The following is a 24,574-nucleotide window of genomic DNA, read 5'->3' on the forward strand; positions in this document are numbered from 1 at the left end:
GATCAATGAGTAGTGCTACTTTAGTGCAAAAATATTTCACAAGAAAGTTACACAGCTGTTATGTAGCATTCCCTGGCTTAGGAACAGACATTCTTCCACCATACATAATAAAAACTAATTCCAATATGAGAGGTGGATTGTTGCTTCAAATATTATTCCAAGAGCATCTACCAGAGTGTTGTTGCCTTTTTCTTCCTTTTCCTCGGGATGCAGAGTAGGCCATTGAGCTAGCCTGGATGGATACAGAGGCATGCAACCAGTGTCCAAATTGACATGGAGATAAATAATAGTAGGTTCTACCATCTCCACCTTCAAAAACTTTCATTATTAAAATGCCTGGATAGGACCCATGAGCTGCCAAGTACTGGCTAAGGTAAAAATGATAAAGATAAATTAAAAGATGAACTGGTAATTGATTCAGTGATTGGTTGAAAATTGCTACTTTGAAACGAGACCCTTTAGCCAATTTAATATTTATACATATTCTTATATCAAAAGAAATATTTATACATAATCTCTTTAACTTCCGGATGATTGTTTTCTTCCAACGTGCACACTTGTCTTTGTTGGCAGCTATTGCTCTGTCCACTCTTTTTTGAGAGCTACTGTAGTTAGTTGTATCTATGTGTCCACTTGTCGTGATAAGAGTTTCTAGCAACCACTTGTGTCTCTTACGTCTTCTGAGGTTTTGTTCCTCAACATAAGGCACGATCCGTTTCTTTGCTTACAGCTTACCCTTTTCGACAGATCATACATATGTTAGTTATACCTGCTATTTCCGGAACTCGACCTAAATCTTAGGTTGTCACTCAACTTGGTCTAACTAAGTCTTTTGAGTCATGGCTCAGTCTATCTTGCATGGTAATCCATCAGAACTTGATCGGCCTACCATCATTTCTTGACCCTTGGGTCTAATTACATGTTACCATCTTAGCTTATCTTCTTCTGTTATCTCCCTATTGGTGGGTTTCATGTCTGCTTTGTTGCAATCAAACTGGACCCTCTTAATTGAAACCAATTTCTCATGATTATCTGATCTCACATGAACGCTGTCTAAACCAGCTAACTATGGATTGGTACGTGGTGTAAACATATGGCAACAGTGGTTATGTTTCCTATAGTTTGAGTACTTGATAAACTTGAGCTAACTGATTGCTTTTTTTTTTTCTTTATTTTTTTGGGGTTTTACAAATTGATTTTTCTTTCTTTGACCATTAGATTTGCTGCCATCAACCATTCAAAACCATCAATCTCTTCGACTATACGAGTCTATATCGAATTGACAGCAGGGAGCTTCACAGGTCCCCCAATATCATTCAGGAGACATCCTTTACATATCTTAGGTCTGTTTAGTTGGAAATAATCTGGTATGAAAAAATGAATTCCATGTCAAATCATCATGTTTGGCATGAAAAATGGAAGAAAGAGATGGTAAAATAATTGATAGGTCTCATATTTATTTTTCGAAGAGAGAAGGTAAAACAAATATCATGGGAGGTTGGAATTTGATAAATTTTCGAATGATAGTAACATATACTTGATAAAAATATTTCCAATAAAACTGCATATATAATCATTGAATCTATTTTGATATCCTTCTATATTCATTCAATAAAGAGCATTTACAAAAAAATTAAGATGGAGATTATATTATGCAAAAGGCCATATGATTATAATCATTATATAAAACTAATTAAGGATAGCAATACTATCCAAATATTAAAAAATTATTTTATATTAAAAAATATATTTATAAATTTGATTATATTTTTATATAAATTTTTTTTCAATCAAACATGATTTTTTTTTTCAATATTATTTTTTAAAATAATTTTTTTATCAATTAAAAAATAATTATTTTTTTTTGATAAATAATTTTTAAAAATTATCAGATTATCCTATCCCAATCAAATGGATCTTGAGCCTATTGCTCGGCAACGCAATATTCATCATCCTCTCTCTGTATCCTATCCTATACGAATCAAACGGGTATCGCTCTTTGAACGTTCCACACCCATCCATTTCTCATGCGCGTTTGTATCCCGTGTTCGGTGGTGCGCAAGAGACTCCGACCCCTCGGGACCCTCAACCGTACATGATGCTTTCCATTTCTGGGCATTCCTCTCGTCCACCGCCGCTCCTTAAACCACGGCAGCGGCCGGCATTGTGTAATTGCTTTAAAATCTCCACCCTTTTCTTTTCCCTAGAAATCCAACCCCTCTTCTTCCTTTCGTCGTAGTCCTTCTCCTTCTCTTTCTTTCGCACGAGACGGAGATGGTTGGAGGAGGGGAGAAGAGAGGCGACGGGGAGGAGGGGGTGATGGCGACGGACTTCTTCTGGTCATACACCGACGAGCCGCACGCTTCCCGGAGGAAGCAAATCCTCGCGGAATACCCCCAGATCAGAGCGCTCTTCGGCCCCGATCCCTGGGCTTTCCTCAAGGTATAGCTTGCATGCACTGTTGTTTTAATCGTCAGGATATCACAAGATTTGGTGTTCTGGTTCGTATGGGATGGAGTTTTTGTTTGTTTTCCTTGGTTTGGCTTTGTACCGTGAGAAAGATTGGATCTTGGTGAACTTTTTTGTCGAGTCTTGATTGATTTGATTACGGTGTCTAGCCACATCGGTCCGATTCTAATGTTTCGTTTCTTGAAGATGGATGGAATTACAGATGAGGCTTGTCCAGTGCTTACTCTGATGTATCCGTTCATTGGTCTCGTTGTTCGCTTCGAATTAAATGAATTGTATGTATTTTCCTGATCTATTAAAACAATTTTGGTTTTACTATATGATATGATGGTGAAATAGGTGAGGATATAAGGTTTGGTTTTCTTGATGGTAATATTAAAGAATTGAATAACCATTGAGGAATGAAGGTTTCTTTGTTTCCCACCCTTTCTTGTTATGTTTCTGCCAATATGGATCAGAATGTTGAGGTGCGTAGGCATGAACAAGTATACATGCTAAAAGTAAAATGGGGAGGAAAGTTAGAATGCTGCTGGGAGTTTAAAGCATCTGTCTGAGAGGCAATAATACTGGTGGAGAAAGTTTAAGATGGCCTCAGTCAGGAGGTGGACATAATTTTGGTTGAAGGTAATGGAATAGTTAGAAGGTGTCTAGGACAAGTTCTTTTCAGCATGATTTAGTCTTTTGACAAAAACCAGTGGCGAAAAAAAGATCCTTATAGTCAATACCAGATAAACAAAACAGGGATTGTTATTTTGTTTATGTTTTAAATTCATGTTGACCTTTTCATTCCATGGAAAATTTTTGGAAAAATAGGACCCATCTAGGTAATGAATATTTTTCCATGATTTCTGTCGGTGAGAGGATTTGAATTTAGCTGGTTTTAGTAGATGAACTTCTCTTCCAGTTTGTGTGTATAAGACCTAAAATTTAGGTTTCTATTTTTCTCTACTTTGTTGCTCATAGGTTTCATATCAGTCTGAAACCATTCTTTAGAAATTTTTGTCAAGTAATTGACTTTAAGCGTTTCTACTCTTGGATTTAGTAGTGTAATATTGCTAAACTAATATGAGATCCAATGCTTAAAATCTGGGAAAGATGTCTTGTCCCACCCAGTTGGATATATTGTTATTAATCAGCATTTGATTATCCAATTACAGCTTCATCCACGACATCCCTTCACATATATCATCAAGAGATCTTAGTGATAAGGTATTTTAGGACTCCATGGTTCATTTCAATCAATATCCTCAGACCCTGATACATATTTTCCATATACTGATGTGCCAGATCTGAAAAAAGCTACCCACAAAATGTGTCATATAACTATGTCACAGCTGTGATGCTTAGGAATTCTAGAAACATGATTCCATTTCAATGCATATCTGTGTCCAAGTTTAATAGTTTTCAGACTGTGAAACGTTGTAGGTTTTCCAGTTGATATGCAGTCCGAAAATGTAAATTATTTAATCAATCAGTTACCCTGCTGCTTTTTCTCATAACACCTGATTGTTTGCATTTAAACTTCAGTGCATTTACTTGGTTATGAGATTCCATAATTCCCTTGTGTTCTGATCACAGATAATCAGGTAGGGTAGCATACCCATTTTTTACTTCAATAGATACCGCTTGCACCTTTTTTTTTTTTCTTTTTTTTTCTTCTGATGAGGATATAACAATGATGCTGTACCGTGGTCATAAATGTCCCATCTCCGACTCAGTTTTTGGCTGAATTTGATATTAGTCGTATTCTTCATTGCACTATATGATAGTTGAATTATTATTTCATGCTCCAGTTTGTCTTCTTGTCCAGTTGCACTCTATGATAGTGGAAATAATATTTCATGCTCCAGTTTGTCTTCTTGTCCAGTTTTAATTCATTTGTATACTTTGTTTCTGGCACAGATTACTGCCGTTGTTTCTCTTCAGCTATGGACAGCAACTTACCTCCACAGCTCCAGCTGGCTGAAGATTTTAATGGTTGCATACTTCTTTGGCTCCTTCCTCAACCACAACCTCTTTTTAGCCATCCATGAGCTCAGCCACAACCTTGCCTTCTCAACTCCAGCCTATAACCGTTGGCTAGGAATCTTTGCCAATCTCCCCATTGGTGTCCCCATGTCCATTACCTTCCAAAAGTACCACTTGGAACACCATCGCTTCCAAGGTGTCGATGGCATTGATATGGACATACCCAGTCATGTAGAGGCCAATGCTGTCACCAACATTGTCACCAAATCCCTATGGGTCATCTTCCAGCTCTTCTTCTATGCTCTGAGGCCGCTCTTTCTCAAGCCCAAACCCCCTGGTCTCTGGGAATTTATTAATTTAGTAATCCAGCTAACTCTTGATGGCTCGCTGGTGTATCTCTGGGGTTGGAGGTCTCTTGCTTATCTTATACTGTCGACATTTGTCGGTGGTGGCGTGCATCCAATGGCAGGGCATTTCATCTCTGAGCACTATGTTTTCAATCCAGACCAAGAGACATACTCATATTATGGACCTTTAAATCTGATGACATGGAGCGTGGGATACCACAATGAGCACCATGATTTCCCAAGAATACCAGGGAGCAGGCTCTACAAGTTGAAGGAAATAGCACCAGAGTACTACACGAACCTCAACTCTTACAGATCATGGAGCCAGGTGATTTACATGTATATCATGGATCAGACCATTGGACCTTTCAGCCGGATGAAGAGAAAGCAATCCAAGAACAATGGGGATGTCAAGAAAGATAATTAGAAACTGCTGCATTAATTTTGTTGACAGTAGCTATAACTTTTTGTATGACATGATATAATCTAGGATGGCAAGTGGAGATTCTTTTTGTCCTATGATCAGCAAGGAAGCTACCAAGGAATTTCTTCAACTTGAATGCATTTTTGGAGTAGGCCTCATCCAAGTTTAGTTTGGAGAATGCAATGATGTACCCTTCTTTTGTCATCATTTGAAACACGTGGCTCGCAAATTTTCAATCTCAAACAAAGATATTAGATTTACAGCCATCCACATCTATGCTGCGCATATTTGATCGACACATGAAGATCCTTGTGGGGCATGCTCTGGGTGAAGTTGCATGCCCAAGCAATAAGCATTGCCATCATATATAAAGAATTGACTGCTGCATCTCTGAACTCACTCCATGTAAATTTACACCTCTTCTTCATGGGAATGTGGTCAGGTTGCAATCTTCAATTCTCCTTGCAAAGAATTATATCAACAGGTGATGGTTAGTGAAACAGGTGTATGAAATACAAACATGAGCAGCCACAAACTTTTTAATTGTCATGTTATCAGTGGGATTCACAAAACAAACTATTCTGAACAGAAAAAGAAATACAAAAATATCATTGAACATAAAAAGTTCCAAGATAACGGCGACATTAACTGGTGGCTGAGCCTTTCCATCAGCCCCTCCATATGATTGCTGCCTGGAGGCATGCTACATTATGGGAGTCAGAACATGGTTTATGAAAGCTCGGCTGCTGAAATGCAAACTGCAAAGGCTGCTGTCATGCCTAACAGGATTAGCACACAAAGAACTGCTACAACAATTGATAACTCGCAGAAATTGCCATACGAAGTCATAAGTCAAACAAGGCATGTGCCCCGATCTTGCTGTATAATTGTAACATAGCTTCATACAACTACTACTGTGTAAGAATGATGTGAATAAACATTTGTGCATATACTACAACACTTCCAATGTCATTTACAGTACTTATTTTTCACCTACATGTTATAATCTCTGACTACAATACAGAAGCTCCAGACCCCCTCCGAACATAATTAAATGTCGCCAAAATTATAGTTTCTGGAAAGGAGGCATTTTGGTTAGATCTTTCACCTGCTAACCTGCATGACAAATGTGGAAAAAGAAAATAAAACAAGAGATGCAAAGAAGTTAAAGAAATTATGAGAGCAAACAACCACTATTCCAAGCAACATTTACCTTCTCACGGTTTCTGACTTTCCAGGGATCATTATTTGGCAAATTAGGATCAACAGTGTATGAAGTGTGGTGAACCTGGTTTCTCAGGAGGGGTAATCTTGCAGGTACAATATCATCATCACTATCATAGTAACTTCCAGAGTCTGGCCCAAGAGCCCTAAGCACCATGGCCAGGAAGATGGACAATGCCTAGAAATTTAAGGCAAAACACTTCATGTTAGCAAAATTGAAGCAAGCACTACTAGTCTCGACCAACTTTGTGTGGAAAAAAGTAAAAGATGTGAATTTCACAAAAGTAGACAGTGAGATGGCATTTCATTTTCATTTGTCACGATTTTAGGGAAAAAGAGGAAAAAAAGAAAATGTAGACAAAGACGAGACACCCACACAAGATTTCATGAAACAAGAAGCTCAGCCGAACCAAAGAAAAAAAGTATGGGTCATAACACTTGTGAAGCCCTAAACCATGACAGAGAGGGGGTATAAACAAGCTTGAAGCACTAGACTACAAACCAGTTATAAAGCAGCCCCAAGGTCAATGACGGCCATGCATAACAGAGTAGCAATCCCACAGTCATGATGCCCGCAAGAAACTTAGATGGGAACATGGGTGGATAAGATGTTAGGATCCACCCTAGTAAAGGGTTACCCATAAGGAATATTGGCATATTATAGGAAAAATGATAAATTCAAAAAAGCACACAGTCTAGAAGATTGCTGCTGCTGTACGGGAACATGAGAAAAGCCAGTATAGGGGGTACTAAGTGGCATAATAAAACTATTAATGGGCTCTATACAAAAATATCAACTGATCGTTACTGATTAAAGAATTATATCATACTGTCCACAAAAGGAACATGGAAAAATTTCTAACCATAACTCGAGAACCATAACAGCATGATAACTACTATCATCTTCACAAAATAGAAATAGCAACAATCTATTGATGCTTCAGCCATGCAAGTCTTCATGCAGTGACATTTATATGTCGTACTACAATTATGTTTGCCATGTGGACATGCATTATCTAAATGAAATACTTGCCTGTGCAGCCACAACCAACAATCCTATCCATTTGCACATCTCAAAATTTGATCTCACAAAATTCTTAAGCTCATCAAATTTCCCTGTTGGATCCTCTGGGAAATCCTGATGCAGGATCAAAGCAAATTGAGACAATGATAACTAACATAGAATATACCAAAAAGAGAAGAAAGCTAAAAAATAAGACAGTCAAGGAGATCCATACCTCTTCCCAATTTCGGTTCAGAAATATATCTGCAGTAACTGCTGCCTCCAGCATAACAAGCAAAAACACAAAGACCATGTACTACACACCCGTATAAGGTAACCAAGATACACCTCTTATGTTCATAAAAATCATACTCATGGAAATGCAAATGGTGATTATAATGAAATTTTCATAAAACATGGTACCAAGTAAACTGATAAAATACTATTGCTAGGTTGAAGAAACCGGGGGAGTAAGAGGACTTTATTTCTGCTATTCTTGGAATTAAGGTCATGTTCAGTGTGCTGGGCATTATGCACATGTGATGTGAGAGTGAGGCACATTCCACCAGGAAAAAATTGCACCCATGTTCGGGGACAGGTACTTGTTTAGGGTATGATCATAGAGTAGATGTGGATATAATCTGTTTTCCAACAACATTGATTAAGTGCTCTATTGAAACCTTCTTTTGTCTCAAATTAAGCTCCCATTACGAGATTCCCTTCTTGTTTCTACATGGGAACAAGATGTGCTGTGGGATGACAGCTATTTTTTCAACACCTAATTCTGATTCCATTTTTTCAATCCTATCCAGTTAGAGTTATCATAATCCAGTATGACAGACAGATGTAGGAAAAGGAAATAATTCAATGGACTTCCTTCAAAATGCGAGCAACAGAACTAGGTACGAATGTGGGGACATTTCAAAAAGATTTCATCTGGTGAGGACAAGATGAAAAAAATAAACTATTGCTCCATACATGGGCAAGACCACTAAAATGTGGCTGTGCTGGCAACATTCTAATAAAAATATCAAAATTCTACTGCATCTGAGAACTGATGCACTGCTATACAAATGCATAGCACACAGGAATAGGTTTCAGAGGTAGGAGCGGAAAGAAGATCACAGATAAAGTTGCGAGGTCTCCAAATATGTCAACTATTTATGAAACATCTTCATGCTGGAAGAGGAAGTCCAATACAAGTTTTTCCAACAGGAAGTGCATGGTAAGGCAGAAAGCACTGACAAGAGCCTTTGCAAAACTCTGAAGGATGGGAATACATTGACAGAAGAAATGTGCAAGAAGCAAATGTAGAAGAGTTATAGCTATGGTACTGGCTTCAATAGTCAAAAGCCAAGCTAGAGAACATCTTCAGCTACTGACCATTCTTGTGGAGTTTGTGTCTTCCCATCAATTGGCAAGGATTAACCATGTGGACTTTAAAATATTCAGACTCCTTTCGATTTCTTCAATAACCTTAGCAATGGGGAGACAGGAAAATCGTTGCTTGCCTACGGAGATGGCACACTCCAATTATGCATGTGTACAGATTAACAAAAAATAAAATGATTCCACACCTAGACTTTTGTATGGATTATTGGTTTGATGTCTAGGATAAGCATGTTGATGTTAAAATTACTGGGAATCCTGTGAGAAATCCAAGACTAGCTGCAAATGCAGGAGTAGTGAGTGACAACTGTCAGGAGATTTAATTTAAGATTTCCAAATGTACTGAATTAACAATTCAGATGAAGTGGAGGATGAAATAATAGTCATGCCAGAAATGCATCAACTGATGATAGGAAAGGAATAAAACAAGAGACTGAATTAAACTTTTGCAGAAGGATACACATGAAAGGCAATGACCGTTAGCAGTTTCAGCAGCAATGTGACCTGAGCAAGTTATCAAGCATAAGAAGATTCCTAGGCCAAGAAATGTGTAAACAAACCTGCATGTCAAAAATAAGTAAATAACTGACTCAGAAAAATCACAATTGCATCAAAAACAGGAATTTATATAAATATGAATAGAAGAATATATATTCTAATAATAAACAAATGTCTAAAATTTTCAAGTTAGCGATCTGAAAGATGTACAGTTTTATAAGAATAATATTCTTATTTATTGTTGGAAAGAAAAAATATGGGCAATGCCACCTTTTCAAGCATTTGATGAATCAGGATGTTCAAGTCTGCATTTCAAACAAAAGATAATATCCAGACATCATCCTCACATACAGCAAAGAAAAGCAACATATTTACAAGTGCATGAATTTAGTGATATCAAAATACCTAATAAGTATCTATTACTTTACAAATATTAAATTTAAAAAAAAATAGCTATATATGCTCATGAATATCTATTAATAGGAAGCAAAACTAATTAAGGGAATCCCATTGTGCTTCCATGAACATATAATATGGATGGAGTGTTGCCATGAGAAAGGGGACATGATATGATGTCAGGTTGAAGAATACCATTAAAAGCCCATGATTTAAGTTAGTCGTACTCTGCTCCTAAGATCATAACAGTACCATCCTTACGAAACCAAATCTAGCCAGCAAATCGTTAATAGGGTCACTAAGACAATGCCTCCCCACTTCTAAAGAGGCCATACCAAGGATAAATTACCACTAAAAACTGGAGGAAATCAGAGATCACAGCAAGGATGAATTACCGAGACATCCACTTTATTAAGTATAAAAGTAAAAAGGACTACTCTCCTCCATCCAACTCTACATACCATATCCAGCCCAAACAAGCATATCCTGAAGTATAACCACTAAAAAGTGGTAATACATACGAAAAATTAGGAGGAAAAACGCCAAGATTACCCCTTTCAATCAACAAAGGGAGGGGAGAAAACTGCAATCGCTAGAAGGAATTTAAAGATGAAAATTTTCAGCCAGAAAGAAACAAGAGGGGGGGGGGGGAGGCCACACAAACCATGGAGGGCTAAAAACTAAGCCACCGCTTTGCTTATACCAAACCCGCATCATCCAGAGGGAGTAAAGAATCATCCCCATCCCCGCCATCCCAATCACCGAATTCACCAGCTTCAGCACCGACTGCAGGCAACTCCTCAACATCCTTCCCATCCAACCTCGCCTCCCTAAAATCTCTCTGAAACTCGAAGTGATTGCAACAAAATATGAGACACCACCTGGATTGCAAAAATCCTACTTTTAACCCCAAAAATGGTCTTTTTGGGTGGATTTTCTTCGGATTTTTTGGGGAAGGAGGAGAGGCGTTCAAGAGAAAGGGATGAATTTCCCGATCATTACACGATGAACGAGTTTCTCCACGATATTTATGAAGGTTGGGGTCTATTTCAGGCCAAAAATGGGAGCTTTTACTCTGGGAATAAAGGGGAATGGCGTGGAATCTACTCTGGCGGCCAGAGATCTCTCGCGTCGCGGACCTGCGATCACCGCTCACGACTTGGGGTCCAGGTGCCCGTTGGTCGCCCACCGTGACATCCGTGCGCGATTGTGGAACCAGAGGATGGTCCGACACGAATCTTAAAACTCATCGTGCACTCCAAGTTTGAACCTGACTTGGAAACCGTAGTTAATTGGCAGTTGATACTGGTTAATTGCAAAACTATTTTCCATCCTTTTTTATTTTTGTTGAAAACGTATTTTCCATCCTCCAATACGTAGAAAACTTGGTGTAGATGGAGAAATGACGCGCGGCTCCACCCCCCGATAGGCTTCCCATAATTTGGCAGTTTAATGGGCTTGTATATGGATTGTGTTCATGTTAGTCTAGTAGGGAACTTGGGCCGGTAAAATGAATTGAGATACAATAAATCTCAAAATCTATTTTATTAATTATTATTTAATAATAAAATATAATTTTACTCGTTCGTATATTATGAGTTGATTAACTGTTAAAGGTCTTCGCATTGCATTAGGCACGGATTTAAAGATGGATATATATCACATATTTTATCATAATTATTTAGAAGATTAAAAAAATATAAAATTTTTAAAAAAAAAATTTATTAAAATATTTAAAAATCAAAAAAATTTTAATTAATTATGATGGTTACATGAGTGAGAAATATTGTCCATCTTTCAGAGATAATCATCAAATCAAATCATATATATATATATATATATAATATTTTGTAAAAAAATATTGGAGTGCTGCTAATTCAGCTTTTTCAAATAAATTTTATTGTATCATCCGAAAAAAATATAATTTTATATTAAATTATATTATTAATATATAATATTATTATATTTTTATAATTAAATTTTATTTATATAAATAATTAAAAATATTAAATAATATTATAAATTTAAATAAATATTATTTTATTATTTATATATAAATTTTTTAAATTTAATTAAATTTAAAATAAATTTATTTTTATATATTCATCGTCGTGCACCGTACCAGTCTTTGGCTAGATCTAAGTATAGCAAGGAAAAAAAAAAAAAAAAGAAAAGATGGTGATGAACGCCTATGTCATGCCCAAATCATACGTATTGCTTTTATGCTGTCATCGGACATCTTAAAAATCTACATCTCTATTCTATTTTCACCTTATAATTTTTTTAATCTTCTCCATTCATCTATCCGTCTATTTACGAGATGAGCGGATAGATGGAGTCCAGAGCTATCCTACCGCGCCATGCGTCTCTCTACGATGATTTTTTCCCACCCCCCCCCCCCCCCCCCATGCAGCGGCAGCGCCGTTTATTTTATTTTTATTTTTTTGCTTGGAACCTCTCCCGAGCCCTTGCGGACGGCCACCTCCTCCCCACTCTGCTCGCCGTCACCTTCCGTCGGTCTCCACCGTCGCCTCCTCCCCATCATCACAGGCGTCGGCCTTCCCCTTCAAGGGTGCTTTTCTTCACACAGATCTCCGAAAAAGAGAGACGTCGACTTCTTCCCTTCTCCCTTCGCCGCCACCTCCCACCGGTCTCCGCCGTCGTCTTCGTCACCGGCGTCGGCCTTCCCCCCGATCTCCTTCAGGTGCTTTGCTCCCCACAGATCTCCAAAAAAGAGAAAAAAATGAAAAGAAAAAGAAGGGAAAAAGTCTTGCCTTTTAATTTTTCCACTTTTTTTCGTTGATTTTTGCTATGTTTTCCTCTGGTTTTTCCTCCACTTTTTCCACTCTGAGTCTCAATCGGGATACTCGGAATGATGTTTGCGAATCCGGGTTTCGGTTTGGAACCAGAAACCCCAAAACCTGCCCCTTTCGTCTTCCTCTTCCTCCCGATTCAAGCGGCGGAGGCGGCAGAAGCTGGATGCCGGCTCCTCAGCTAATTCTCATCGGTGGCCTACCAACGGGTCCTCAACTGGTGGCTGCTGGCCTAGATCATCATCTCGACCGCCAATTTGCCCACGATTGGGAGACTTGATGAGAGATCGGTGGTGGAAAAGAGGAAGGAAGTTCTGACTTATATTCACATTTGAGTATCTTAGATTTCCTTGTATCTTCACAATTCCTTTTTTTTTCATACCTTTCTGGTCAGATAGATATTTTAAAAGAGCTTCCACATGTGATTAAGCAAAACTTTTACCTGTTTCTTCTAAGAAGGTCATGACTGTCAGTTGATGACATATTGCCTTGTGAACTGGTTTTCTCAATCCGGTCAGTTATATGACAAACCATGACAGATGACACCTCCTAGGAATTATAAATGTGTTCTTATCCTAGTCTGGCAGGCTTAAAGGGCCTGAATGGGGAAGTTTAGATGATGGCTAGGGGTTTTTTCTGAGCTGAATCCAGAAAGTAGGATTGTTCACTAAACATTTTGCATTGCATTTGTGTCAGAAGCATAACTTACCCAATTAGTTTAAGCATAAATCAATCAATTTATTTTTTTAGAAAAGTAAAAACTATGAATTCAAAGACAAAGATACATGGTGATGAGATATTAGAGAAAATTGAAAAAATTAATATGTAATAACTTATAGTTTAAAGCACCAAATGTTTTATTAGCTGTTTGATGAAGGGTTTACTCTATAGCAATAATGTGTGGATATACAATAACTATATCTACATTTGTTGTATGCTAGTTATAATGCATATGAATTAGATATACATGGTTGCTAAAAAAAAAAAATGTTCAAGATAATTTTATGAAACTTTTAGCACTAAGAAGACATCAGAATAATTAATATATACTAAGATAATTTTTTTTTCAAAAATTTTTGAAATCATTTTTATATAAAATATCTAGCAAATTTTAAATATTTAATTAGAATTCTTGTAGAAATATTTTGAATCTTCGTAATCCAGTTAGGATTATTTTGAAATTGAAATTATGTAAAGTAAGTTATTTTTTATATAATTTTTTAAAGTTTTTTCTACCATATTGGATCTCACATATAAGCTTCCAAAGCACGCATTCTACTATTTAAGATATAACTGCAGTCTGTTCCCTTCCAGCAGCCCTATAATCTTGAGGGGATGATCACTTGATACGATCCAATCCCAATGTACCCTCTGTGAAGTTAGACAAGAAGAGAAATCAAGGAAGCGGAGAGCTAAAAACCTAAACCCTAATCTTTCACCAGTGATTGAAGAAGGTGAAGATGCCGGAGGTGCGGATTGTGGCGAAGAATTTCATGGACATGGTGGCAGCACTGCCGGCCATGAAACTCGACAAGCTCTATGGCAGCACCTTCATCTGTGAAGCCGTCCTCAGGTACTCGCATTCCTCTACTTTCTTCTTGCTTGGATTTTCATTCCTTTGTCAAGATTGAAGCGTTCTTGGAGAAAGAGTCGCCACTCTCCTGATTTTCTTCACTAAAATTGCCCTTTTTGAGGTCCTGGAGCATCCAGGTTTTATGAAAAAGAATGTAGTGATTCGTGTATGGTTATTTATGCAGTCGTAAGGAACGAGGAATTTGATAGCAAGGGTATCAGTGGGTCTGGAGTTTCTTGATCCTGAAGATTTTCTTCGAAACTAGGGCTATGGGGATATTGATCGTGTTATTTTTGGGACTATTCGTTATCATAACATGCATGTGTGTGGATAAAGTTACCAAGAGTTGTGAGTGTGAGCATGATGCGCTTCACTACATGTCTTCACGAGTTTCTCAGGAAGTTTCTCTATTTATCTATTTAAATGTTTGTACGCATTTGGTTGTCATGATAAATGCTATAACTGCTCCCATAAAGATAGGAAGGAATGGTGGTTGAGGTGTCGAAGTTTCTACAACCTGGCAATCCTCCATCAGAAGTGTATTTACAAAGGATTAGTAGTTAAAGCAAACATGATTGGATATTTGAAATGTTTCCTTAACAAGAAACATCATCATCATGTCTTTAAGAGTGTAATTGTTTGTTTTCCTGGATTCATAAAATCAGTTGATTCTGTAAGTTCTCATTTGGGTGTTTGGGAGCACATTTGTCAAGTAACTTGTGAAACTTACGGTATAGCCTCTTACTCATAAGAGGTGACTTTAGCCAATGAGGTTCAGAAGTCACTTCCAGGAGGTTGGAAGCAGCCATGGCTGATGAGGTGCAGCTCAATAAAATATAAGTCTTGGTGTCATTTCTCAAGGTATCTTCCTTGTAAAACGGCTTTGTGCCAATGATGAATATTTAACTTCTTAATTCAAATTTGGATTTTTATTTAAACCTAAGTTGCATTCTTTTTATTTCCCTCCTTCCGAGACTTGTTATTTTCTTCATCTTCTGAAGTTCAAACTAGAGCTTCTAATTTTGGCATGGATGTTACCAAAAGTTTTTGCTCTGTTCCTTATTTTTAGGCGAACATCAAACTGAGTCTGATGTTCTTTTGTGCCAAGGTCTTTGCCTCCTCTGGCTAAGAAGTATGTTTTGCAAATGCTATTCGTTGATTCCCCTGTAACAGCCAAGTCAATGGAAGAATGGCTCCTTGCCGATGGATATTCCAAGCACAAAGTGTCAATTGATCGGTTACTTCAGCTGAGAGTCTTCCTTGAAGTCAATGATAGGTACAGTACATCTAATTCTTGAAAATTCATTCTATGTCATTATTCAAACCATAATTGAAAGTTACTCTATCCTCAAGTTGCCACTATTTCTAAGGGCAAGATGTACAATCATTATTAGATTTGTGGCTCTGCAATTCTTGCAGAAAAAAAATGCTTTATGTGTAATGAATAATTTATTTGCATTCACAAATATTCAATCTAAATAAGTAATTTTATCATCTGTGTTGAACACCGGAAACTTTACTGTGCAGAGTGAAATACTTGTTGTTACTCAGATATTGTACATGGGGCATCATTTCTGCTCTAGAGTCCGACACTGATTCCTGGTCTTGCTTTCTAATGGAAACATTTCATTCTTTTGCATCAGTTGTATTCAATTGTATTTCTATCAAGACTATGTATAATGCAATGTAATATTGATTTTGAGATAGAAAAGCTTATTAGAAATATTTCGTTCTTTTGTATTTCTATCAAGACTATGTATAATGCAATGTGACATTGATTTGAAATAGAAAAGCTTATTAGAACTACCAAAAGAATAATGTCAGGCATTGGAACTCGGCATCAAGTTACCATTGAAGGAGGAGAGTTTGATAGATCTACCATAAATATGCATATACATATGCTTCTTCCCAATGCGTTTTTTACCTTTTTCTAAACAATAAAAACTGGTGCATGTTACATGAAAACAAATTAAAGTGTTCTTTCTTTTTCTCTTTTCTTATATTCTTTTCAAGTATATATTAGCTTTTGAGTGTCTTGGTTGCGGAGAATCCTGAAATATTGAAATGAATCCAAGTGCCAATACATTTTCACCTATAAAACTAGCCATGTAAGTTTGTGCAACATATACATAACACAAAAATACTCTGTGCAGATGGTTTCTTGGTATTCCTGGTTTTCCAATTTGGAATTTGTTGTATTCTCGCTCCTGCACCTGAATTTGCTCACTCTTCCTTTGCATCTGGCATTAGGGTAATACTTATCGTCACATCATATAATCAGTTACAATGTGCATAAATTGATTGATTAAGGGATAGTTTTTGCCAACATCAGATTAATGCAATTTTTTTCTTTTCTAAATCTATCACAATGTATTGACAGAAAAAAGGAGACCAGTTACAAGATGAACACGAAGTTCCAGAGTAATATGCAAAAATACTTGGTATTTGGGTAAGTTACTGTGGATGTTGCATTTTTTTAATATCAAGCTTGATTTTTGTACATAGTTTCAATGCTGAAGACTTGTATATTGAACATTTTGTAGCTGACTAGTTGTTGCTTGTTAATAAAATAGGTAGATTTGAATGTTTGTTAATATTGTTTTGCACTCAAAATATATGATGCACTCATCTGCTTTTTGAAGCATGAGAATCAGCTTCATATGTTTATATTTCTACATCCAATAGTTAGCATTCGAAGTGACCTTTATACATGTACATTGAATCTTTAGTAAAAAGCTCAATAGTTTCAAGCAACAACTTTCCTTAACCGGGGGGGGGGGTGTGGGGGGGAGGAAAAGCAGCAACTCTGCATAATTTTCATATAATAAACTAGCTTATAACCTCATGCCATGCATGGGATGCAATTTTTTTTTTAAAAAAATATTTTATTTTATTTATCTAGTCTATTATATCTATTCTATATGTATTTCAAAAATAATTAAAATAATAAAAAAATTGATCATATAATCCACTGATCGGGGAACTTCTCGTTGTGAAATCTGGACCACATCTTGAGCTTTCTAGACAAATACATATGGAAATTGAAAGAGAAAAAACCAAAACCCTATATCAAGGGATTCACTAAGGAGAAGCGAGCTGCCCTTCGGGCTCCCACGGCTAGCACTGGGAGCAGACAGAGCAAAGCAGGACCGAAGGGGGGGAGAGAGAGAATAAGAAAGAGAGGTAGAGGGCATACTTGGTGCAGTTGGTCGTCTTCCACCGTCCACCATCTATCGTCCTTCATTGGTGCTATGGAGGAAGAGGAAGAGCTTGTGATGGCAATGATAACGATGATGCATCATGGGAGAGGAGGGATTTCTGAGTAAGTGAGCCAGAAATTGAAACCTAATTACCTAATCTGGAGGAAGATGAGTCCCGATCAGACTCATCCTTCCATCATATTTTTTTTTTCAAAATAAGGATTTTGTTGTATTGTCGCGGTGAGGCTTACATGTATCAAATGGAGGTTGTGCCAACGCAGAAGCCTGCACCACCTCTAGAATTGAGAATTCGACTATAGAAACTACCATCACCATACAATCACATATTAGAAAAGATTTCATTTGTCGCAATAGAATTTTATGTGCACCTTTTGATATGCTATAATATATTTTGCAATACCTCCACCATACATAATTTATAAAACGTATTAGAATAAAAATATGATAAAGAAGATGAATTTTTAGAAACATACATTGCAAGAAGTTTTTGGAGTATAAGATGACCAATAAAAAATTAATTTTGCAACAAATTTATTAATTGTTAGTATTGGTTCACAATATAAGCTTAAAAAAATAAATTTTGATGAGAAATTCTTGATAGTTGCAAATTCTTCCTAAATGACCTCCTAAGTAAAAATCTTTGCACTTAAATAGTTCATTGAAGATGCCATTTGACAGGTTGATAGGTATAAGCTCTTGAATGATTATCGACCAACACAAAGCAAGCATAATCAATGGAGTCTAAATTAGTGGGCCGAGAGGCCACCTAGGCTGGGTTGGATTTTTAAACCTCCATCCCGATTATTGAACCCGACAACAGCTGGAGACAGCCTGTTAGCAACCCAACCGCTCTCCCCTCCTTCACCCTCCACCCCAATCCCTGGCCTTCCACCCCAATCCCTGGCCTTTTCTTTGTTTTTTTCATAATTGCATTCTTTCTCCATGCCGCCTTGTAGAAGAGGGAATCAGACTCTTTGAGCCAACGATGGAACAGAAAGACCATCAGCTATGTTCTCTTTTCTTGCCTTCCGATATTCATCATGCAATTTGTCCTCATTTTAGTTGGACCCATGTTTAATAATGAGAAGAATGGCAGAGTGGAGCAAATCAAAATGCTCCCCATTTCAATTCAAGGCAGCAACCTGAGCCCTCTTAATCCCCAAACCACCTTTCCCCCCACATCACACCAAATCCTCTCCCTAACAACCAAACCCTTGTTTGTCTTCTCCAAACCCAACCCCATTCCTCTCATCCTCTCATCTTCCTCTCCCCACATAACCTCCACTCTTTTTGAGAGACTCACCCCCCTCTGCCAATCCGCATTAGCTGCTGACGGAAGCCCTTGAGACCTCCTCCGATGCCAACCAACCTAGAGGTAAAAAGAAGCCCTGAAGAAGAACATCGGGCTCGTGCTGAATCGGGTGATAGCGGGCTATAGGAGGATCTTGCTGAGCCCCTACTACTTCCGCATGAGAGTTGCGACGTGGCAGACGAAGGCCTCTGCATTGTTGCAACGTGGCAAATGGAGGCCCTACCAACGTAGAGGCCTCCATTTTAATATATATATATATATATATATATATATATATATATATATTAGATTGCTGAAAATGTTCACGCACCCAAATTTTCTTTTGCTATGGGAAGGGGGCCATTGACACACATTTGTCACGCCTTTTGGGCCTGTTCTTATTTTTAGCTATCCTGGCCATAGTGAACTGTTACAGTCTGTTTTCCTGTTACATAACTTCCTTGAAAATCATAAAATTTTAGATTGATGATGATCCACACATGATCGGCATGGATTTTCCATTCTCTTTTTAGCTTAAAATTTAATGGTTAATAAAGGTTTACAGCTTCTACTGTTAAGATCAAACTAGAGGTTGAGATAATTACTCAAGAAGTGGACAACAAGAATGGTATGTTGATGAGTTCCTACAGATTCACTTTGAAACACCTTTAGGTGGAAGTGCTTCCTATTTCGAAATAGGAGCTCTGTGAGGAACCAGCGTCCAAACAGAGGGTCAGTATTTTGATGGAAAACCTGCCTTTTTTTTTTTAATGCCATTTCATTTGTCAAGACATCTTGTATCCCGTGACACCTATTGCTTCTCCATTGGTGAAAAAAATCTATGGCTTCACAAAGAAGAGGGGGGGGGGGTATATTGGATATATTTAATTGTGTGGCAGTAGCTTAGGTTGTCCGGTTACAAGGTGCAAACTTCCTGTGCTTATGAGACACAGCAATAGTTGTGGACTTGTACAAATATATGCAGATGTATGATGACACTGTCTCTAACAAATTCAAGCTTTTATTTTGTCAGAAAGGATGACATTGTTGTTCTTCTTTATTCGTGTATCTAATACCCTTACTAAGTAGTAGCATCATAATATATATGGTCTTCAATAAGATTGTCATATATATTTTAGCAATACCAACCTAAGCTTTTGCATACTCTGAAAATCATAATCTTCAATATGGTAAATCTTTATTTTAATTTGCATGTTTATAATTGCAGTGGAACTTTACCGAGAGAGCCAATGCCCTTAAGTGTCACTGTGAGATTGCCAACGTTGGAGGATCTAGAGGCCTACGCTCTAGAACAATGGGAGGTTGCTACTCTGGCACTAGGTTTTCTTAAATTGTTTGTTACCATGTATGTCTAACAGTAGTGTTTTGTATTGTTTACTTGCTTTACCTATACCCATTTATGGATTAATGAAAATTATTCTCTGCTTCAAAAAATTCTGGGAGTTGCTTACAGTATTTTTCTGGATTCATCTCGTGGCAATTGCAGTGCTTCTTGTTGCAACTTATAAACTCAGCTCAAGCGGAAAGATTAACAAGCTTCAGTTCATCATTGATGAGAGTTTTCCAGCGAGGACTTTTGAGCGCAAGGTTCTTAATCTTTGATATCTCCTTTTTCTGATGCTGCATGTGCTCTGCAACATCTACAAGTATGCATTACATCTACAGATGAATTGAATACTTGCAAATGCTGATGTAACATATCTGCAGGGAAAATGAAGCTCCAAAGTTAACAGAGAATGGCTTCCAGTTCCTTGTATGTCTCTCTCTAAACTTTATTGGCATATTAGCATTTCACATTTTTTAGCTCCCGTTCTCTTCTTTAACAGCTGATGGATACAAATGCACAACTTTGGTACATAATAAGGGAATATATCTCTTCCTCTGAGGTATCAATTACATATTATGTATCTTGCCCCCCAAAAACTCATTCATTTATTTATTTATCTCATAAAGTTTTCATTCAGAAGTTTTCTTTTATCATGGTATAGGATCGTGGAGTGGATCCAACGGATTTAATATGCTTTCTCCTAGAGCTTAGTTTTCATACCCTTGGAGAGGTATCAGATGAGTTTTCCTTAATTCTGAAACTATTTTCTAGAACAAACTTAGTTTTATTATTCATCATAAACAAATCAATAGCATAATAGCACATTTTCTTGATAATTTTTTCCTGCTAGTTCAGTGAATATCAATGAGCCTCTATAATCTTTTTTTTTTGTCAGAATAATGAATTTTCACACTGTATAAATAAAACAAATATTTTTTGTGCGCAAAACTAAAAATATTCTAGCTAGGCATGCTCAAAAAGATGATCTTCTAGGTACGTTGCTGTTGTTTGGGATTTTCTCATTATTTTCAATTTTCATTTGTTAGTACATTTAACCTAGGCCTGCTGAACTCACTCTGCTAAGATATGGGACTTTGATATTGGCTAAGATATTTCAGCTTTGATGTTTATGGATATTCTTTTTGAATACCAAATCATATTGTTAAAAAAAAGAATATATCCAGCCAATATGGGCTTTGGCAATTGGGAACCATTGAGCTAGACCAGAAGGGGGCAAAAAGAAGAAAAGTGCTATGCAGTTGTCCAGACAATTTATTTGCATTTTTGAAAAATTGTCTTCAGTTCATTATAGCTATTTTGTCTTTTTGGTATTACAAGTTCAATTTGATTAATTAGTAATGCTAATTTCTGTGATGCTATAGGCATATAATTTAAATACCCTAACTGATGTTCAAAAACATGCTATCAAAGACCTTGCAGACCTGGGATTAGTCAAACTTCAACAGGTGAATATGTTATTTGTCCATCTGATAAATCCTTCTGCTGGTAATAAGTTAACTTTATGAACCACATATTTGAACTCATAAATTTTCTTATGTTGCAGGGAAGAAAGGAAAGTTGGTTCATACCTACTAAGTTGGCTACTAATCTTTCAGTGAGCCTATCAGATTCATCATCACGCAAAGAGGTTTCATTTTCTATGACTTTGAAGAACATGCATGCTCTATTGTTATAGTCTTTTCAAGAAGAAAAAGAAGAATGGTACCACAATTCTTGACATGTAATAATTTATTAACAGAAAGTAAGAGTGTGGGTACAGCAGCAGCTCACAGACAAGAATCTGCAAAAGCAATACGGTTTTTATTAGGCAATACTATAGGGTTGTAGCCATAATCATCAAACCTTGTCATCTTGACATGGAATTGAGCATATTTTGCAATTATTTGCTACAGGCATGCATATATACCACACGAGCAGGAGCTTCTCGGTACATGATTACTATATATAGCTAGTGTAGGTTGGTGAGCACTCTGTCAGCAACATTGTGATTGTTGTATGCCTGACAGAAAGTAACATAATTTTGTGGCCCTCATAATGCACGTCATTGTACACCAAACTTATGGAAATGAACAGGTGAGATTACCTGGGCAGCTGTACGAAAAGGTTATGAAAGATGTACTTAGAAATGAATAAACTAAGGAGTAGTGTTGCAAAATTAAAGCATAAAAATGATGCCTAATTGATTGGAATGGTAAGGCATGTGGAGTGAAGTTTCAATGTGTAACTAGGTTTTCTTCCGAAGCATCTGGAAATAGGAGGGTCTAAGTTTCAATAAGTTTACAGTTTGCTATAAGTGGTGTAACTAGGTTTTCTTCCAAAGCATCTGGAAATAGGAGGGAAGACCTAATCTAACCTAACGGGAACTTCTGAATAGCCTTTATCAGGAAATATGTGAAAAAAGATTGTGAAGCCAATCTGAAGTAGTTGTCTGAATCTCATTGGTTATGGTTGTACCTGCTGTATCATCTCAAAGTTTATTAGTTCATGTTATTGATATTTTCAAGTTAGCATATTACATGATTTTTTAACATGGACATCTGTCATCTGCAAGATAATCTAGAGCTTGCTGTGATGAGTAGGTCAATTTTGGAGTTGGTTGCTTTTGAATGTCACTAAATAGATAGCAGTACATATGTAGTGGCTTTATTTTGTATGTTATCCTTTCACAGGGTTTTGTAGTTGTGGAGACAAACTTCAGGATGTATGCCTACTCTTCATCGAAATTACACTGTGAGATTCTACGCCTCTTTTCAAGGTACATGGGACTTTTCTTATATTTATTGGGGGCAATTTTTCAACCAAGGGTGCTTTTTTTAGTGTTAATGACCTTCTTTTGCATGTACAATGCATTGTGTGCACATAAAACATATCCTCTTATATCATGCCAGTCTTTTTAATGTGTACATTTGTGTGTGTGTGTGTGTGTGTCCATGTGCATGCCTATTGGTTAATTCTAAGCAAAACTTAGTTAACATTAACTTAGGTTTTTTGATCTCGCTAGCCTGTCAGTATATGTCACTGTTGTGAGCATTGCCAGTTAGGAATTTGAGGATCTTTTTGCCTTTAAAAGAGTATATACAGTATATTTTTATTGACTGGTGTTGGGGTAATTTTTAGTATTGTTAAACTGCAGGATTGAATATCAACTTCCTAACCTGATTGTTGGAGCTATAACAAAAGAAAGTCTCTATAATGCTTTTGAGAATGGCATTACTGCAGAGCAGGCAAGAATTACTGTTATCTGATAACCTTTCTATACCCTTGCAACCAAAGTAATATATGAACTTGTTGCTTAGCCCCTAATCCTCATGACTTGAGGAGTCTCCTGATTCCAACTGCATTGCTATGTCCCCTCTATTTGGTTGCAATTTTTTCTATATTTCTACTTTTCTAATTTGCTGTTATCCATTAGTTATGTTTTAGGTAGTTATGATTCCCTGAAAACCTGAAAACCAAAGAGATAAACAGGGTGACTTTATTATATTACTTTTTATTACAGATGGTATGAATAAAGATATCCAGTAATTGGGAAGTGCGAATCAAGTTTTTATATTTGTCTCATCTTCTTCACCACTTTTCTTTTAACCTGTCTTCTTTCAGATTATTTCTTTCCTTCAGCAGAATGTTCATCCTCGGGTCGCAACAAAGACACCAGCAGTCCCAGAGAACGTCACAGATCAGGTGCTTTTTCACAGTAAGAAAAAAAGAAAAGATTTTCAGTTAGAAACTGGGGTTTTCAAATGTGTAGTTAAACTTGTCAATATATTATACCACATGATTCCTGGGAACTAAGAATGTCTCAAGTTTCCAGGTTGCTTCTTTTATTGTAGTAGACAAACATAGTTGCTTCCCTGAACCGTTCATGTGACAAACTGGAAGATATCATTCTGCAGATTAGATTGTGGGAAACTGATCGAAATAGGGTTGAGATGATTCCTTCACATCTTTATGAAGATTTTCCATCAAAGGTGACAATCTTAGCATGTTTCTTTGTGTATCTTGCATATGTCAAATTGACATGGCCATTTCTTTACCTTGGCATTTTCTTGACAAGTTCAGCATGTTAATTCATGTATCTTGCATATGTCAAATTGACATGGCCATTTCCTTACCTTGGCATTTTCTTCATACCTCTGCTGTTACTTAGATATACTATCCATATGCAGGACATCTTTGAAGCAGTATGCGACTTTGCAAGGGAGATTGGGGGATTGCTGTGGGAAGATTCAAAGAAGATGAGGTTAGTTGTCCGAGGGGAATACCACCAACACATGCGAGATTTTCTTCGTCATCAAAAGTAAAGATACAATTCCTTTCTTCTGTGAAGGAATTTGTTGAGAAGCCCATCAACAGAAATTTTGGTGAAAAGTAAATTTGTTTATAAGATTGAGAATCATTATATTATTGGTACATGAGATGTTTAAGATCTGCTTATGATTATTGTTCAGATCTGTGAATCCATTATCTGTCAAGCACGGGATGTATTCTTACTGTGTTTATTTTCATGCATTATGAGAATCTGTGTCCATGCGTCATGTCAATATCATGACAATTTTTGTCTACTATAAAGAGCCTATGCTCTGAATTCA

General features: G+C 36.9%; 3 protein-coding genes across 8 annotated transcripts; 2 read left to right on the top strand and 1 right to left on the bottom strand.

The window, feature by feature from the left end:
- Positions 1–2,044: 2,044 nt before the first annotated feature.
- Positions 2,045–5,412, top strand: LOC140854294 (sphingolipid delta(4)-desaturase DES1-like). The gene is made up of 2 exons (XM_073249957.1): positions 2,045–2,442; positions 4,372–5,412. The coding sequence occupies exons 1-2, from the start codon at positions 2,275–2,277 to the stop codon at positions 5,209–5,211; spliced, it is 1,008 nt and encodes a 335-aa protein (XP_073106058.1). The 5' UTR covers positions 2,045–2,274; the 3' UTR covers positions 5,212–5,412.
- Positions 5,413–6,056: 644 nt separating this feature from the next.
- On the bottom strand, positions 6,057–10,868 carry LOC140854295 (tetraspanin-19-like). Its single transcript, XM_073249959.1, has 6 exons — positions 10,383–10,868; positions 9,285–9,384; positions 7,671–7,751; positions 7,466–7,570; positions 6,422–6,610; positions 6,057–6,324 (listed from the first exon to the last, which is right to left on the bottom strand). Exons 1-6 carry the CDS (start codon positions 10,532–10,534, stop codon positions 6,313–6,315), a joined length of 639 nt encoding a protein of 212 aa, XP_073106060.1. The 5' UTR covers positions 10,535–10,868; the 3' UTR covers positions 6,057–6,312.
- A 1,267-nt stretch (positions 10,869–12,135) lies between these two features.
- LOC105059003 (general transcription and DNA repair factor IIH subunit TFB2) lies at positions 12,136–24,574 on the top strand. 6 transcript variants are annotated; one of them, XR_834214.3, is made up of 16 exons: positions 12,136–12,422; positions 13,849–14,104; positions 15,213–15,380; positions 16,485–16,553; positions 19,845–19,938; positions 20,124–20,224; positions 20,345–20,390; positions 20,464–20,523; positions 20,626–20,694; positions 21,347–21,430; positions 21,529–21,612; positions 22,655–22,740; positions 23,119–23,209; positions 23,586–23,679; positions 23,879–23,953; positions 24,152–24,216. XR_834214.3 is itself a non-coding variant. In XM_010942114.3 (16 exons), exons 2-16 carry the CDS (start codon positions 13,992–13,994, stop codon positions 24,284–24,286), a joined length of 1,356 nt encoding a protein of 451 aa, XP_010940416.1. In that variant the 5' UTR covers positions 12,136–12,422; positions 13,846–13,991; the 3' UTR covers positions 24,287–24,574. The 6 variants fall into 6 exon arrangements, 5 of the variants coding, with proteins under 5 accessions (XP_010940416.1, XP_010940415.1, XP_010940418.1 ...); XM_010942114.3 differs by having other exon boundaries at positions 13,846–14,104; positions 23,586–23,666; positions 24,152–24,574; XM_010942113.3 differs by having other exon boundaries at positions 23,586–23,666; positions 24,152–24,574.

The sequence above is a fragment of the Elaeis guineensis genome, chromosome 16, assembly GCF_000442705.2.
Source record: "Elaeis guineensis isolate ETL-2024a chromosome 16, EG11, whole genome shotgun sequence".
Classification (NCBI taxonomy): domain Eukaryota; kingdom Viridiplantae; phylum Streptophyta; class Magnoliopsida; order Arecales; family Arecaceae; genus Elaeis; species Elaeis guineensis.